General features: G+C 41.9%; 1 protein-coding gene across 3 annotated transcripts in view; it reads left to right on the top strand.

The window, feature by feature from the left end:
* Positions 1 to 15,993, top strand: part of RYR3 (ryanodine receptor 3) — a 506,091-nt gene that overhangs the window by 246,656 nt on the left and 243,442 nt on the right. For all 3 annotated transcript variants that reach the window (XM_036998427.2, XM_036998418.2, XM_036998420.2), the window contains exons 9-12: positions 476 to 550; positions 2,499 to 2,655; positions 12,976 to 13,149; positions 15,714 to 15,835. In XM_036998427.2, the coding sequence (XP_036854322.2) occupies positions 476 to 550; positions 2,499 to 2,655; positions 12,976 to 13,149; positions 15,714 to 15,835 (528 nt within the window). The remainder of the gene's footprint in view (positions 1 to 475; positions 551 to 2,498; positions 2,656 to 12,975; positions 13,150 to 15,713; positions 15,836 to 15,993) is intronic.

Below are 15,993 nucleotides of genomic sequence, written 5' to 3'. Positions count from 1 at the left end.
CTGAGCATAAAGCTTTGTTCCATCCTTCCTGGAACAATGGAAGTATATATGTATATACTCTGTATTGTATATATGTTTTAAAAGTACACTTACATTTTTTTCAAGCTGTGAAATTACATCAAAGAACTTAGCCTGAAAGGATTAGAGCATTCAGTATACCATCTGATGGTAGGTGACTGGTCTGCTTTGACTCCTGATGTGGAAATGGAGACGATCCTTGTCATTCCACACCTGATGGTCCGTGAGTGTCCACGATATGTATGTGACAAGCTGTTCTCTCCCCTTTGGCACTTTTTCCCTCATAAAAGTGTGAGCCTGGAAATTGTGCCCCTCTTTGACTCTTGCCTTGCGTTTTGCTGATTCTGTGAGGGCTTGGAAGACAGCAGGGTTTGAGCCGCCTCCGCAGGGAGCTGTTCCTTTTCTGGTGCTGATCAGTTTAATGCACTGAGGAGCTAATCTCCAGCTCTCCCTGCAGGAGAATATTCTATGAAGGTGGGGGAGCTGGGACACGAGCCAGATCTCTGTGGCGAGTGGAACCCCTTCGGATAAGGTAATGGAGGGTCAGGGTGGTGCTCTTCTCAAGATTATTTCTTTTCATATAAGGTCCATTCTCAAATATTTCATTTGTTTTGCATCATCTGGCAAACTCCCCAAAGTTCCTTGATCCAGAGCTAAATTCTGAAATTTCAGTGTTTTTGAAGAACAACGTACAGGTGCGCATGCGCACGCGCGCACACACGCATACACACGATTTCTAAGACTTCTGTTTTGACTCTGAAGCCAGACACTTTGCTGCCCTAAACTTCTGCCCTTGAGGTAGTTAGGTTATAAAAGGCAAGCTCATATACGTCCACTAAAAGACATCAAAGTTCTTCTCCCATTTGTTTTCTTCAACAGATTATCTGGAACCCAGTTAATCATCCTCATCTCAGTGGTTTTTCTGGCCCCAGTGGAAAGTTAGCCCAAACTAGCAGTTTTGATGGCGTGAGATATGGAAGACTAAAACAGCACTAGACGTGGGGTTGTGAAAGAAACAGTGTTCCGCCTGGATGGAAGGAACAAGAGGCTGAAATTTTTGAGTCATGTGCCTGAGTAAAAAAAAAAAACAAGTGGTCTCTAAACACCAATCTACAGAGGGGGCATCCAGCAAGCTCTAGACCTTTATTTTGCTGAGAAGGATTGCAAGTTAGACTAGAGCTCAAGTGCTTGGGATAAGAGAGGAATGTCAAGTTTTGCCATCTTTGGCTTTCCTCTCTCCTCTCCCTGAACACATGTTCGAAGTAAATGTCTCTCTCGTGAGGAGTGTATGGCCCCAAGGGAGTCCCGAGATAATCTGTAAGAAATCAGAAGATAATATTAGAACTTCTCTTACATGCATAGACTCATGCACATGTACACACACACTCACACTGTGGTACATTCAAATTTTTTACTGAAAAACTCTGAAGATTACTGGTTTAAAGAATACTAATTTTAAGGAGCACCCACGTGCTAGCTGGCCTGGAGCTTTATATTGTCCTTCCAGCCCTGTTAAAGTTTTGGCAGTGATATACTCTTGTTCTCAGGATATTAAGCCTTGGTTCTGGCTTAACGGACTTAAAAAAAAAGTCAAAATAGGTATTATGTATTGTTTTAGATATGGCTGCCTTTTCCCCTGAGACCTAAACATGAAGAATTTAAGCCTTTTATCAACATAATTTGGATTTGTTGGTGCTCTGAAGAGTTGGATAAAATGGAGAGTCATTTTAAAATTTGATAGGTGTGTCTTATAAACATTTTATTCTAATTTAAAAAATGAATGCATTTCAAGTTATTTGATGGATAATTTCTCCCCTGAAACTTAACCATAACTTTTGTTGACTGCCAACCTTTTGATATAGGACTGTGAAAAAGTTGGCATTCCACATGGGATCTCCTTTATCTCAATCAGCTTAGACTGCTTTACTTCTTTTCCATAGGATTTATCACCTACTAACATACCACAATATTTATTTATTTATGCTTGTTTATTATCTGCCTCTCCCTGACAAATGTAAGATGCACAAATATTTTTACTGTATTTCTTAAAGATAGGATTCTTTGTGGTAGTAAAATGTTTGAGTTGAGATGGCACATTTGGAAAGGCTTTGCTTCCTCAAAAGCAAGTTTCCCTTAAAAGGTAAGCTTCTCATTCCTTTTTGGCTTTTTGCCTCAAGATACTTCAGTGGAGTGACAGAAAAGCTGCAAGCTTGGGACCTGCAGTTATAGTAAATCACTGACCTGCCCCCAGGGTTGTGTTCTTTTTTAGTGTTCTTAAGAGAGGTGACAAGAGAACCATGCTAAATCTCATAGACAGACATGAAATCCTAGAGCAGACCAGGAGATTGTGCCTTATCCCTTAGACAATAAACCCCAGAAGCATTGTTAAGTCTGTTTGCTATGTAAAAAAGCCCAGGATAAATATTGAAAAAGACTTATTTTTGTGTAAATGCAGTTTCTTGTCTGTTTCCTCTGCCCAGCTGGAGTGGCAGTAACATCAGGTGGGGCCAGGCTTTCCGACTCCGGCATCTCACCACAGGCCACTACCTGGCCTTGACAGAGGACCAAGGCCTTCTACTGCAGGACCGGGCAAAGTCAGACACCAAGTCCACAGCCTTCTCTTTCCGGGCATCAAAGGTAAGGTGTGACAAAGTGAGCATTGACCTTGTTCTAAAAGTGGAAGCCCTGAAACTTTCAGGTAGAAAAGAAAGTAGGTTGGAACAAAGCAAAATTGGAATTTAGACCTAGGATAAACACTTTCTTCTTCTATCTTTTGAACTGTATTCACAGAGGAATGTGTACCTTGGGTGAATGTCAACATCTTAAGAGAGGAGAGACTTGAAAGTGGAAAGCCCTAGAAAACAAGGACCACAAGAATGAACATTGTTGCTCGGAGGCTAATGGAAAATATTGTTGTTAATATGCTCTAAGTTGTTTTAATACTTTTAAAGTCACATGCTTCACTCCTATCAAGCAATGGTAACATGGAGGCATAAGTTTTAATGGCCCTTTTGTTTTATCCAAGGAAGTTGTTTCTTTCAGAAAGAAGCAAAAAGGGCATAATTCCAGATATAACATCATCTTGCAGTTATTTGTGTTCTACAAAGTTACTGGTACCTTCCTCATCCTTTTTCTAGGTTGACTCTTCTCTTCAGATCTCTTAGCTCTCACCTGTCTGTTCCCAACCTGCATTTTATATGGATCCTGTGGTAGTTAGGTTAACCTCAAATGTATGGCTTTGCCATTTGATGTGTATGTGGACAACTATTTTTTTTAGACCTCTATTTTCATGTTCTGCCAGGCTTTGATGCTGCATAACTCCAAGCTGGATCTAGTTGGATGGTCAGAATTGCATGCTGAGCTAACTTCTGATGGGCAGTTAGATGCTCTGTCACTTTCTCATTGTTCTGGAAAGATCATCCAAGCATAAGAAAGGCTGTGCAGAGACATGTACATAGTCATCAGGGAGTCTGCACGTCCTAATAACTTCAGGAGCTTCATCTCTAGTTTCATTCTTTTTTGGTCTTTTTCAGAAATAGGTCTTGATTTGTGTTCTCAACATGATTTCAGGAAAGGGTTATTTATGATTCTGTTCATGTAGAACTCAGTGTGAAGTTGACAACAGAATTTTCCAGGGGCATGTCTGCTGCTTAATCAGAAGAGGGCAGTCTCCCAGCACCACCTTTCTTTGAAGCAGGGAGGTCTGGACTCCCTTTTTACCTCTATTTATGGTCCTATAGTCTTTTTAGGCAGAGAAACTCTTTGGCATGTATGTTTTTCTCCATCAAATTGTCCTGTATCAGAGTTAGGCTTTTCCTACATCTATATTTCAAACATTAAAAAATGTGAGCTTCCTGCCCTAAATTCGAACCTCAAGCATCACCTTTCATCTGCTTCTCTTCCAATGTTGTGTTGGCTCCTTGACTTCATGTTGGTTTTCTGAGCCCACCTCCTCCATGTCATCCTCACAAGTATCGTCATTCCCAGCACAAGAAGGATTGTAAATTCCCATGTGTATCTATGTAGTAAAACACTCCTGGAAGCAGCTGAGGGCCACACAGCCTGCTGGAAGAACCAGTGAAACAACACCACAGACAGGTCCTAAGAACAGAGACGAGCAAGATCAGATTCTTCCCTAAGAGAGCCTTAAACTTGGGTGCAGGGTTGAGAGCAGGTGTGGGCGTGAGTGGGGGAACACAGAGAGCAGGAAGTGGTTCAACGTGGCTGATGGCCAAGCGAAGGCCTTCCTAGGATTGTCAGCTGGGCTTCATCCTCACCTGAGCATTCTCCCCTGGTCTCCTCAGCCCAGCCTAGATGTGCCCCACTGGGGCAGAACTGTGACACTGAGGTCTTCACCATTTTGGAAAAGTGTTTCTCTTATGACAACAAACAAACAGGTAGCCTTCCAGGCAGCTGGCAGGAGCCTGTTCCAAGGGACTCTTTCATTTCATCCCTTTCTTGGCTTAGCCTTATGTGGAACATGGCTCAGCGCTGTGCCGTGGTCTCTGGGGAAAGCCACACAAACTCAGAGCACCACAGAGCATCCTCATGACACTCCTTCCACTTGGCACCACTTCTGGCCTGTGAGCACATCTTACCCTGAAAGGCTCATTGCTTATCTCCTGAGCCCCTCCATTTCCATGCACTTGGAGGCAAGCATTTGATGGCTGAAAGTCACCAAGATACTATGGGGGTGGCCAGCTCCCACAGAGCTGGATGTAAAAGTCACCCATGAGTCACATTGTCCTGTGCACTTGGCAGTGTGGTTACATTTCATCACAATTAACATGTTAGAGGTTTTAAATACTTCTCAGTGCAGCTGTATGCAGCCCCATACCTTCATTTTAATTTGAAAGGAACTGACATAAAAGTGACCTCGACACCATGGGGTGCCAAGCTGAGTTCCCACGGGAGATGGGACTTCCTTGGGGCCTTGTGTGGGTAGGGCACTCAGCGGCTTAGCCTGTGCAGCTGCACAAAAAGGAACACTGTGTGGAGGACATGCTGTTGTGCCGTACACAATCCAAACAGCTCCTGGGAGAAGAACACTAAAATTGCCTGTTTCCCTGGGGCTCCCAATTCCTCCTTAGAAAATGTATTCTTACCTCGCCGGGCGCAGGCTCTCCTCCTCATAGGCACTCCCGTGTGCTTCCCCTCCTGGAGGAGAGTGAGGTTCCCTTGCAGAAAGAGATTGGTGGCTGTGTTTTTGAACAGTGCCAGGGCACTGAGTCACCTCGCAGCCTCTGCCTGGCACAGGTGTTCCGTGACAGTGAGCACAGCAGACAGTGGTCTGTGACAGTGCTTCAGGACATGGGTGGTGACGCTGGGGCTAGGGGCCTCCATGGGAAGGCTAAGAAGTGGAGATAGTGTGTCTTCTGTGACTTTGTGAATGGAGTTGAGTGGAGATATTCATCCAATCTGTCCAAGAATCTAGAAAACAGAAGAGACTCCCAGGCTCCCGGTTCAGGGAAGACACTGGCTTAGCTGGGCTGTGAGTCATTTGGCAATGATGGACTTCCCACGCCATGTTTTCTTTCAGGTTGCATTAGCCTATGACAGCAGTAAACTGCTAAATCAGGGGCATGGAACAGCTGCAGATGTGTGTTAACATCCTCAGCAAGCTGCCCTTATGAGGAAGTGGCAGGTGCCCCCATGAGTCTTGTGCACATGGTTGGGATGGGGGTGTGCCTGAGCCTTATGGAAGAGGGTTAGGGCCAGGCATCCACTGCAGTCACTGGCCTGCCTTGCTCTGATCGAATTAGACTGTCTTTGAGTGAGCTAAGTGAAACATACAGAGTAATGAGCACAATGTGAGCTGGGTCCAGGTTTTCTCCCCTCTCCTTCAGCATTACGATCCAAATCAAACTGGAGGTCTGGGATGTATTCTTGCATCTACGCTGCAGGATCCCACCTTATCCCTTCAATCTCGAAGTGGTGTGGCATGAGATAGAGCATGGCTGCCTGTCACCTAGATCCACCTTGACTCCCAACCACTCTCTGCAGAGCCTGAACCCCGTTCTTAGTCTAGTTGTACCTCATCTGAGGCCTGTCATAAAGGTTATGCTCTGGCCCCTGACCACTTTCCCTGCCTGCTTCTTGTCATTTGCTCATGGGTCCCTTGGACTCTAACATCCTGAATATTCATCAGCCTTTGAACATGTTCTTTTTTCCCCCTCACAGCTAAACCTCCATGAACAATGCCTTTTACTCCTCTGCACAGTTCCCTGGTTCTCATCCTTCTAGACAGGTGTCATGTGCCCCTTATGGGAGGAGGGCTCTCCCACTGTCCTCCAGCAGGCTACTGTTCGTGCTGCCACTCACTTGACAGGGAACCCTGGATGTGAGCATATGTGCCCCACTTTTTCTGCACCCTGGCCCCTAACACTGTGTGCAGCATGTACTAAGTGAAAATAGCTTGCTGAGGGGACCCATAAATGGGTCATGCACTAAAATACAGAGTGAAATCCATTTCATTTTAACCCCCATCATCTTCCTAGAAGTATTCTGTCATCACTGTGTAGCCATTTTGGATGATAACACTCTGCCTGTAAACATTGAAGGAGAGAGATTCATTATTTTGAACACCTAAGTTAAATTCCTGTGAACTTAATTTCACATCATTTTCCCGTAGTCTTGACATTGCAAGGCCATTCCCCAAGGTATGTCAGGTAATGTGATTGAATATTTACTCTGAAATGGTAATACTATTTAGATGTCATGTCTCAGTGTCAGTTTACAACACTGAATTCCTTTCAGGGGAGGCTGAATTAATAAAGTTAAAGCAAGCCTTATCACATGGAACCCATTTATTTCACAGGTATTTTTAGTGACTCTACCATAAGTGTTAAATGGCTGAGATAGAATCTCAAATTTTGCCTATTTTTTGCCTATGGTCATAGAGCAATCACTGTTCTCAATCAGAGGAAATTTTTCCTTGATGTATAAAGCATTAAATTCACTTTAGTCAACATTTATCAAATATCTACAACATGCTAAGCACTGTGTTCTTGGCCAAATGCTACTTCCCTACCTGTCTTTTAAAAACTGCCCGCTTTTCTCTTTGCTGTGTGTAGAAAGCCTCCCTTAGACTGAATGCTCATGTGCCCCTAACCTCAGTGGTGCCCAGCGGCCCCAAACAAGGTGGCAGCTGGGCTCCCGGGGCATCTCTTGTGAAAGTGTCGGTGTGCAATCGTGCTGTCGGTGCCAGTTCCCTTGCTCGCTCTAGTTCCTCACCAAGTGCTCAGTTGGGGAAAGAGGCTTGGGAGGAAGAGAGAGAGAATCACGCATCATAAGATTCAAACATCTAGAGACAGCACTTCCTGCCCTTCCATTGAAAACGAAATCTGGGCAGCTTTCAGAACATTTAAATTGATGGTTTTCCAAGTCTTTATTGTTCAAACTGGGCCAAGAGAGAAGCAGTCGAGGAAAACTACAGGCTTTGAAGTGGAAGAAACCTGGGCTTTTGAATCCTGACTCTGTCATTTGCTCGTCAGCCCTCAGGTCCCTTTATGTAAAAATAAACCGGGTTGAAGCAGTTGTGTCCTGAAGGATTGCTGTGAGGATTAAATGAGACCAGGAGGATGACCTGGGGTGCTCCCTTCCCAGGGCGTGGCAGTAGTTCTGGCTGCCTGAAGGTGACGGTGTGGGGATTCAATGACAGAGATGGAGGGAAGAGGCCAGCACAGTGACTTCTGCTCAAGAAATGTGCCTGCCCTAGTGAGGCAGGGGCGTCTGCCCCCCCCACCCCCACCCACGCTGCAGGTGCCGCAGAGCCTCTGTGTCCCCCCGCCCAGCAGAGCTTCTCTGGGCAGCCACTGGGCCGGCCAGGCTCCTAACTATGTCCTGAAGTATGCAGTTTTGTTAAAGGTCTCAAATTCTAGGTCCAACATCCAGAAGACAGCTACACTGGTGGAGAAGCAAACCTGAAGGTTGTTTCTCAAGGTTTCTCTACAGATGCTCAGGAAGGAGTGCTTTCTTGCTGGCATAGCCCAGCATCCATGAATGGGCTCATCTTCCCAGATCCGCTTTTCCTCTGAATGTTTCTAGGCACTTACAATCTGTTGGAAAGCTACTTTTCTGTCCTCTGTGGACATAGGAGACTTAATTATGTCAGTTAACAAATTTTACTCCAATGTGTAAACAAGAATTTGGCCCTCCTCTGTTCCAAATATCATGCTGGCTACTAAAGCCATACTTACCCCTCTCTAACTTTGTTTCTTTTCATCCATCATTCACCTTGCTACTGTAATGATTACTGTAAGATGCAACCCTTGTGCTATTACCCTACCTAAAATTCCCAGTGGCTTTCCATTCTCTACAGTAGCTTTTTGCAAGAATTGTTCCAAACAATAATTCTATGAATTTTTTTTAAGTCCATTACCTAGAGTTCAATAGGTGTTTTGGTTTCCTTCTGTTGTTTGCTTTTTACTGGAGGACTCTTGAGAGCCCATATTATGAAGCCTAATGTTCCTTTGACTCATAGAAGAAGATACAGAACTTATTCAAAGTCCCCTTTTCTACAGAAAGTCTGTTAACATTGTGAATTTGAGAAACATGAACCTATAGGATAAAGTTGTGAGTCTTCATTGTTCAAGAACCTTCCTGGACCTTCATGACTTTCCTTGCCACACTATGCCAATCTTATTAGAATTCTGTCTCCCTTCATATTGCCTTTCTCTCCTTTATCTCCTGTCAAGCTCATATCAAGTGTCAATCTTGTTTAAAATCATCCCTAACTCCCAGGCAAAATGAGTTGTTCTCTCTTCCAAACTACAGTTGTACCTTGAATATAGACCATATCACCTTGCTGTCATTGTTGGCTTGTAGGTATGACTCCTGAAGCTTATATAACCCAGAGCCATTTTTTTCATAAAATAAAAGCATATATTTTCAACCTCTTCTTTATAATAGTCATTAAACAACTAAAACAGTAATACAAGTAATACTTAACCTTACTAATGGTAACCATTCAAAAAATTATGTTCAAATGGCAAATGGACTTTGGAATTACATTTGATTTTGGATTTTGCTCCATTAGTTACTAGCTACAGGGCTTTGAGCAAGCCTTCATTTTATAATCTTCAAAGTAGGAGAAATTAAAACCACAGGGTCTTTGAAAAGTTTAGAGAAAATGTTTTTAACATGGCATGTATAATAATACATACCACTTTTCTTAAAGTTGTCTTTGCCATTTTTTCTTTTTTTAACTGAAACATAGTTGATATACAGTATTATATATTGGTTTCAGGTGTACAATATAGTGATCAAACAATTGTATACATTATGAAATGCTCACTATGATAAGTTTAGTTACCATCTGTCAACATAAAGATATTACACTGTTGTTGACTGTATTCTCTGTATTGTACTTTAATCCCTGTGATGAATTTGTTTTATAATTGGAAATTTGTACCTCTTCATCCCCTTCACCTATTTCTCCAAGCACCCTTCTGCTGTCCCCAATGGCAACCACCAGTCTGTTCTCTGTGTTTATGAGCTTATTTCTGTTTTTATTTGTTCATTTGTTTTGTTTTCTAGATTCTATGTATAATATGGTATTTGTCTTCCTCTGTCTTATTTCACTTAGAATAATACCCTCTAGGTCCATGTTGTCACAAATGGCAAGATTTCATTCTTTTTTATGGCTGAGTAATATTCCATTGTGCTACATTTTCTTTATCCATTTATCTCTCAGTGGACATTTAGGTTGCTTCCATATCTTGGCAATTGTGAATAATGCTACAGTAATACATATTACTTTGTAAGTCCTTGGTAAATCACATCATGGTGTTGTCATTTGGAGTATGTAGCAAAATACTTCACTCTAAGCAGGTGCTAGAAAAACACTCCTTCCAGTTCTCCTTGTCCTTCTAGAAATCTTTGATCTGAAGAGCAGTAACTTAATCATCTAAACCAGCTGTCTATGTCATAATTATGAAGTGGTCATGAGCATTTCCTAGTAAGCTCTCAGCAGAGACAGGAATACTGATTATTATTATCCTTCAAGACATATTAGACTAAGTAACCTGTTTGTTTCTTCTTGGAATCAGCTCAGCATCTATCATAGGAAAGGTTGATACAGATAAACAGATAGATTGATTCCCACAGACCAATAAACAAAAACAAATTATTTGCAACCTATTTTAAGTGAGCATAGTGTAGAATACAAAAATCCAAGTCTTGCCCTTGGAGAGTTTTGAACCTGTCAGGGAACAGGAAGTGTGCTAGCAAAGGATTCATATCATGGAAGATGGTAGAGCCTTGAGAAAGGTGAAGGAAAGTGCCAGGAGATGAGAGAAGATGCAAAGGTGAATCTGGAAAAGGCATGGTGGATGAGATGTAAAGATGCAGAGATGAGGTAGGGGATTTCCAAGCAGAAAGAGTAGTGTCAGTAAAGACCCTGAGGAAGGAAATCTTAATATATCATGGGAACATAGTCCAGTTTGGTTAAAGCATATGGTATATAAGAACTTCAGAAATGAGAGTTGTATTCTGTATGAACCGGGGAGCTATTGAAGAGGAGTGACTGGATTAGCTCTATCATGTAGGAAGGTTCCATATGGAGCAATAGAGTAAGTGCATCTGGGGCCATAGTCAAGTGAAACTAAGAGGAAAAGACTATTTGTTCAGGCTTAAATGAGAAGGAGATCATAGCCCATGTCAGCCAAATCAGTCTTCTCTATCATGGAATACTCTCTTTCCTTAACCATGTATCATTGTTGCTATTATTATTCGGATTTGGGTTGAATTGGCTTCAGTGTTGGTTTTTCTCTATGCTTTAGCTTTTGTCATTGTTCCTGTTCTTTTAAATTAGAAGTGGCCACTGCAGTGACAGCCATGGAACTTTGGGAGATGATGCCGTTTTGTAAAAGCAAAGACACAAAGAGAAGCCCATTGTAAAAATAATAATGATCCATTTATTTATGAGACTCCACAAAAGCAGATCCTAGTATTTATTTTCTTTTGACAAAGTCATATTTAAATAAATGAGAAGTGGGAAAATAAATGAAGTGATCATAGCCTTTGATAGTTTGGAAACATGCACTACTTAAACTGAGTTCTTGGCTGCAGTGTAATTACTCATATTTAACAGTTGTAGTGTGTATTAATTTCATTTTGCTACACTGCCTGTGGCCAGAGAACAGGCTAGATGAAAATTGACATAAGTCCTCTTACTGGCCTGAGTTCCTACAGAACTTTGGATATTTCTGAAATGAAAATCCAAGCATCTATTGTTTTGTAAAATAAATGCATTCTTGACCACTTGCCTATAAAGAAATCCTAATATATCAAATTCTGTTTTCCCGTTGGCTTTTGTTATAAAATCAGAAGTATGTTCCTTTGGAAGCATTGGAAATGTTCAAAGAAATAAGGCATATTTAAAAATCCAGCCAATGTTTCAACATACATTCAGAGGAAGAATTCCTTGTAAAATATTAGCATTGCTGAAAATGATCCTGTAAATGTGTGCAAAATAACTAAATTTGCTTTTATGAGGTTTGAAGGGAAAAAGAGCCAAAATGGAAAAAAAATAGATTTCAAAGAAATGAATTACTCAGCTGTATTTATTTATTCCTTCAATGTACATTTATTAAGTAGTTGATAGGTGCTGGATTCTCTGTGTTAGAAATCTGCAGTTAACTGAAATCTGGCACATATCCTTAATTCTTTTATAGCCTAGAAAAAAGAAAGTGTCCTATAAACAAGGACATTTACATTACGATGCGCTAAGCGTTCAGGACAGAAATGAGAGCTGCTGAGGAAATACAACACGAGAGACAAATTCTGCCTTCACAGAGAAGGTGGCATCTGAGCAGGGTGTTGAAGGGTGAGTAGGTGAGAGTAGTGAGAAAGAACACAGTGGTCTCTCGAGCTGGACGTCCTGGTTTAAATCTGGGCTCTTTCACTACTTAAGTGACCTTGGGCAAATTATTTTTTTTCCTCTGTATCTTCATTTTCTCTTTTGTAAAACTGGGATAACATCTGTAGCTACCTTAGAGACTGTTAATGAAGAATTAATACATGTAAAGGACTTAGAAATACCACTTGCACATGCTAAGAGCTCATTACATATCCTGCTGCTGTTCCGTCATTAAGAATGAGAGTAAAGTCGTCACAACAGAGGAAACAGCATGCCACATTTTTATTCTGTAAAAATTTCAAAATGCTGCCTAGCTAATGGCTTTTACAAATGAACAATTTAATGCAAGATGTAGAGAAGAAATGGAAATAGAGTAGAACCGTTCAAAGGCCCTGATTGATGAGGAAGGGACAGTTGCCATGCACCACGGGTCTCCTTCCTGGCTCACTCTGTGACAGGCACCTCAGGTGGTCACCAAGTGGACACCTGATGCCCAGTGAGCCCCTTTTCTGTGAAGCCATGGCAGTTGAAGAATGAAACCCACTGACTACAACATACAACTGAGGAAGCTGTGAGAGACTGACGTTACTGCATTAGACATAAGGCACAGCAGCCCCCTGCCTGCTCATTTCTGTAAAAGGTATTTTATGACATTAACAGATATCTTTAAAGCCCCTGAGTCAGGGCATTTATATAAGATAACCATTAAAATTATAGAAGACACAACTTGCTGAAATTAAGTTTATTGGCCAGTAAAGTGTTCATTATTAAGGTGTCTTAAGTTACAATGAGGAAAGAGAAAGTATAATGGAGGGTCATATAAAATTAGACCCACAGAGGAACCCTATCAGCTGCCTCCCTTTCCCACGGATTTAACTAATCACTAACGCAGATGAAACTTGAAATCCTGTGATTTTACAGTTAACAACAGATAAAGGGAAGCAAGCTTCTCGGAGATCCTGTGCTGGACAGGTGTATCTTGATTATTTTGGCAATGGCTTCCCTGGCTTACAAATTCTTCATAGGTGATTTATTTTATATATTGCATTTCTGTTTAATCAGACATGCCTCTGTTGTTTTCATTTTCTGTGAAATAGGAAATCAAGGAGAAATTGGATTCTAGCCATAAGCGAGATATAGAAGGCATGGGAGTTCCAGAAATCAAGTATGGAGATTCCATCTGCTTTGTTCAGCATATAGCCAGTGGTCTGTGGGTAACCTACAAAGCACAAGATGCCAAGACATCCCGCCTTGGACCTCTGAAAAGAAAGGTGAGAGGTCAGCAAGGTTGTCCACAACTGATGGACGCTAAGCTGGCAACAACTCCCAGGAGACATGGTTATGAGAATCAGGTGGACACAATGTATGTTTATTTCTTACTACTACTCTTCTAAAGAGTTATTCTGTGACATGTTGTGCAGCCTCGTTTGGTTACTTTGACCCCAAATTCAGTGCAAAAAAAGTTAGATATATGGCAAATCTGTAAGGAGGGGATAAAATTTATTTAATGCACCCTAACACTTGAATTAATTAAATGAATCAGTGATATGCTGTTTTGGGATGCCCACATCATGGTCTCTTCATTTAAGTGTATAATTTAATTACTGTGCAATTTTCATTATATAGAGACTAAATAGAATTGCTACAGAGAATATTCAGATTATATGATAACAAGCCCACAGAAACCAACATGCAGAAAGGTGAGCTATTGTGGAATGATGCTGTATCTGCACAGAAAGTGCCTAGATTTGAATAGTCAGTCACAGCCTGCTGCAGTGGGAAACTGTCTTGGATACACACAGCATCTTTTTGCCAGGAAGTCAGTTGCCATGATAGCATTTCTTTTGACAGGAACCAGAAAATAGATGCCAAAAGTGTGATTCTTTTTTTCTTGGAAAATTTACATAACACAGGTTTGGGTAATCAAAGAGTCTCAGAACAAGGTCAGGAGGCATTGCATACTGTAATTTGAGCATAAAGTTTCCCAGAATGCTGTTAATTGTAAGAAAGCAGGGTGGAAACAAACCATAAGATAATAGCTAAGTTTTGTGTTAAGTAGAACATACCAGGAAAATATCCAGAAAAGGGAAAATAAAATTAGGAAGAGGAAAGCAAGAAGAGAATATATAAACAGGTCATACAGACTAGCTTATATGAGCCCAGGCTCATATATCAATTATGATATATGATTTGCTGGATTATCAAGGCTGGATAAAATACAAAAAACAAACTCTTTGAAGGTTTCAACAGCCAAGGCACCCAGGACATGAGAGCTAAAGATTTCAAGTACAATGTAAGTGCACTAAGGTGAGCTCTGCCTTGTCACCACTGGCCCTCAGAGTATTTGCTGATTTGCAGTGCCAAGGAATGGGGTCTTGTGGTAGCTTCAGTGGGCTGGAGAGACAAGTTAGAAATAAGGTCAGCTGAGGTTTCTGGGATTTGAAAGGCCAAGATTTCAGAGTGGAGGAAACTATAGAAATGTGAACTTGAAATACTATATGCAATTTCTCCTAGGATCTGGAGCCGACCGTGGATCGGTGGGAAGCCTAGGTAATAAACAGAAGGCTGTAGTTATGATAGAGAAGAGCAAAGCAGAGATGTTGGATGTATGACAACACGAGGGAGACAAAAGTTGGGCTTTAGGGTTCCTCTTGAGTAGCCCTTGAAAATATAGTAGGTTTTCAATTAAATCTCAAAGGGCCCCGCCCCAGGAGTGTGAACTACACCTTGGAAATGATGCCAGAACCCATCATCTAACCAACTCTGGATAATATCCAGAGTCTCCACAGTTTTTCATACCTACGAAGATAATGACATTCAAAGGAGTGGAATTTGTGAATCTGGGCTATGATGCTTGGTGGGAGGACAAAGACCTGAAGGACCCTGTGAGTGAGGAGCAATCCCAGTTGGTGGTGTTGATTCATTGTGTCTGTCCATGCCTTTCTCTTCCAGGACCACAATCTGTAGCCCATTTAGCTGCCAGATGTGCACATGCCTTTGGGTGTGCTTTCAGAAGCTCTCTCTAAATGAGGTCATACTGCTTAGCCGTGGACAGGGCTGCCCCGCTCCATTTCATGAGGAGCAGGTTGAGGTCTCCTCTAAAATTACAAATGATGTCCATATTGGTGTTAAGCATTTTATGAAACAAAACAGGAACCTAGAAAAACCAATGCGGAACAGACACCTTGAAAAACCTGATGAGTGATAACCACCTTGTGGGAAGCCTGCTCTTCCCCATTCTTGCAGGGAATGGCGCAGTAGAACTAGAACTCAGGTCAGCAGGTACCAGAGCCTGTGCTTACAAACGCCCTCTCTAACCTCCATGAGAAGCAAATGACCCTCTTATGCTGTTTCTCTAGTCCTGCAGGTCAATGACCCTGCTGTCCTTCAGGAGAGAAATCCAAGCCTGAGCCAGGTAGTGGGTTTTCCTTTAACTTAGCTTTCTTCTTGATCACCAGAGGGAAAGGCTCTGAACAAAGTGACTTTTCCTATCATCAAGGGGAAGGTTTTGTGTTCATTTTAAGAGAAAAATCTATAAAGTATGTTTCATACTTACCCACTGGGTATTGAGACCCAAGGAATTTATTGTAACTTTTGCCTAGGTGGCACATAAAATTTCATTTTTTCCAAAGCACCATGTCTCAGGAATGATTCACCTGTTAGTAATAGTGTGTATAGGAAATACAACTTGTTAATGTTCTGTTTTCAAATGGACCCAGGGGGCTTGGTTGGGGAGAAGGAGTGTAAGGGATGAGGAAATACTGCAAGAAATGTTGAGTGCCTGAGTGTGGAGTAAAGTATGACCTGGACGTGGTGTCCTTTGCTCTGTGGGTAGGTCATCCTCCATCAGGAAGGCCACATGGATGACGGATTAACACTGCAGAGATGCCAGCGGGAGGAGTCCCAAGCTGCTCGGATCATCCGGAACACGACAGCCTTATTCAGCCAGTTTGTAAGGTACTCCTTCTGTTTCTCTACCTGTCAGACAGACAGGTATGACAGCACTAGGGAAACCAAAGTTGGGGTTCAGGGTCCCTCTTGAGTGGCATTTGAAAATATAGTAGGTTTTCAATTAAATCTCAAAGGGCCTTACCCCAGGAATGTGAACTACACCT

The sequence above is a fragment of the Manis javanica genome, chromosome 8, assembly GCF_040802235.1.
Source record: "Manis javanica isolate MJ-LG chromosome 8, MJ_LKY, whole genome shotgun sequence".
In the NCBI taxonomy this organism is placed as follows: Eukaryota; Metazoa; Chordata; class Mammalia; order Pholidota; family Manidae; genus Manis; species Manis javanica.
This window is presented reverse-complemented; position numbering and strand designations above follow the sequence as displayed.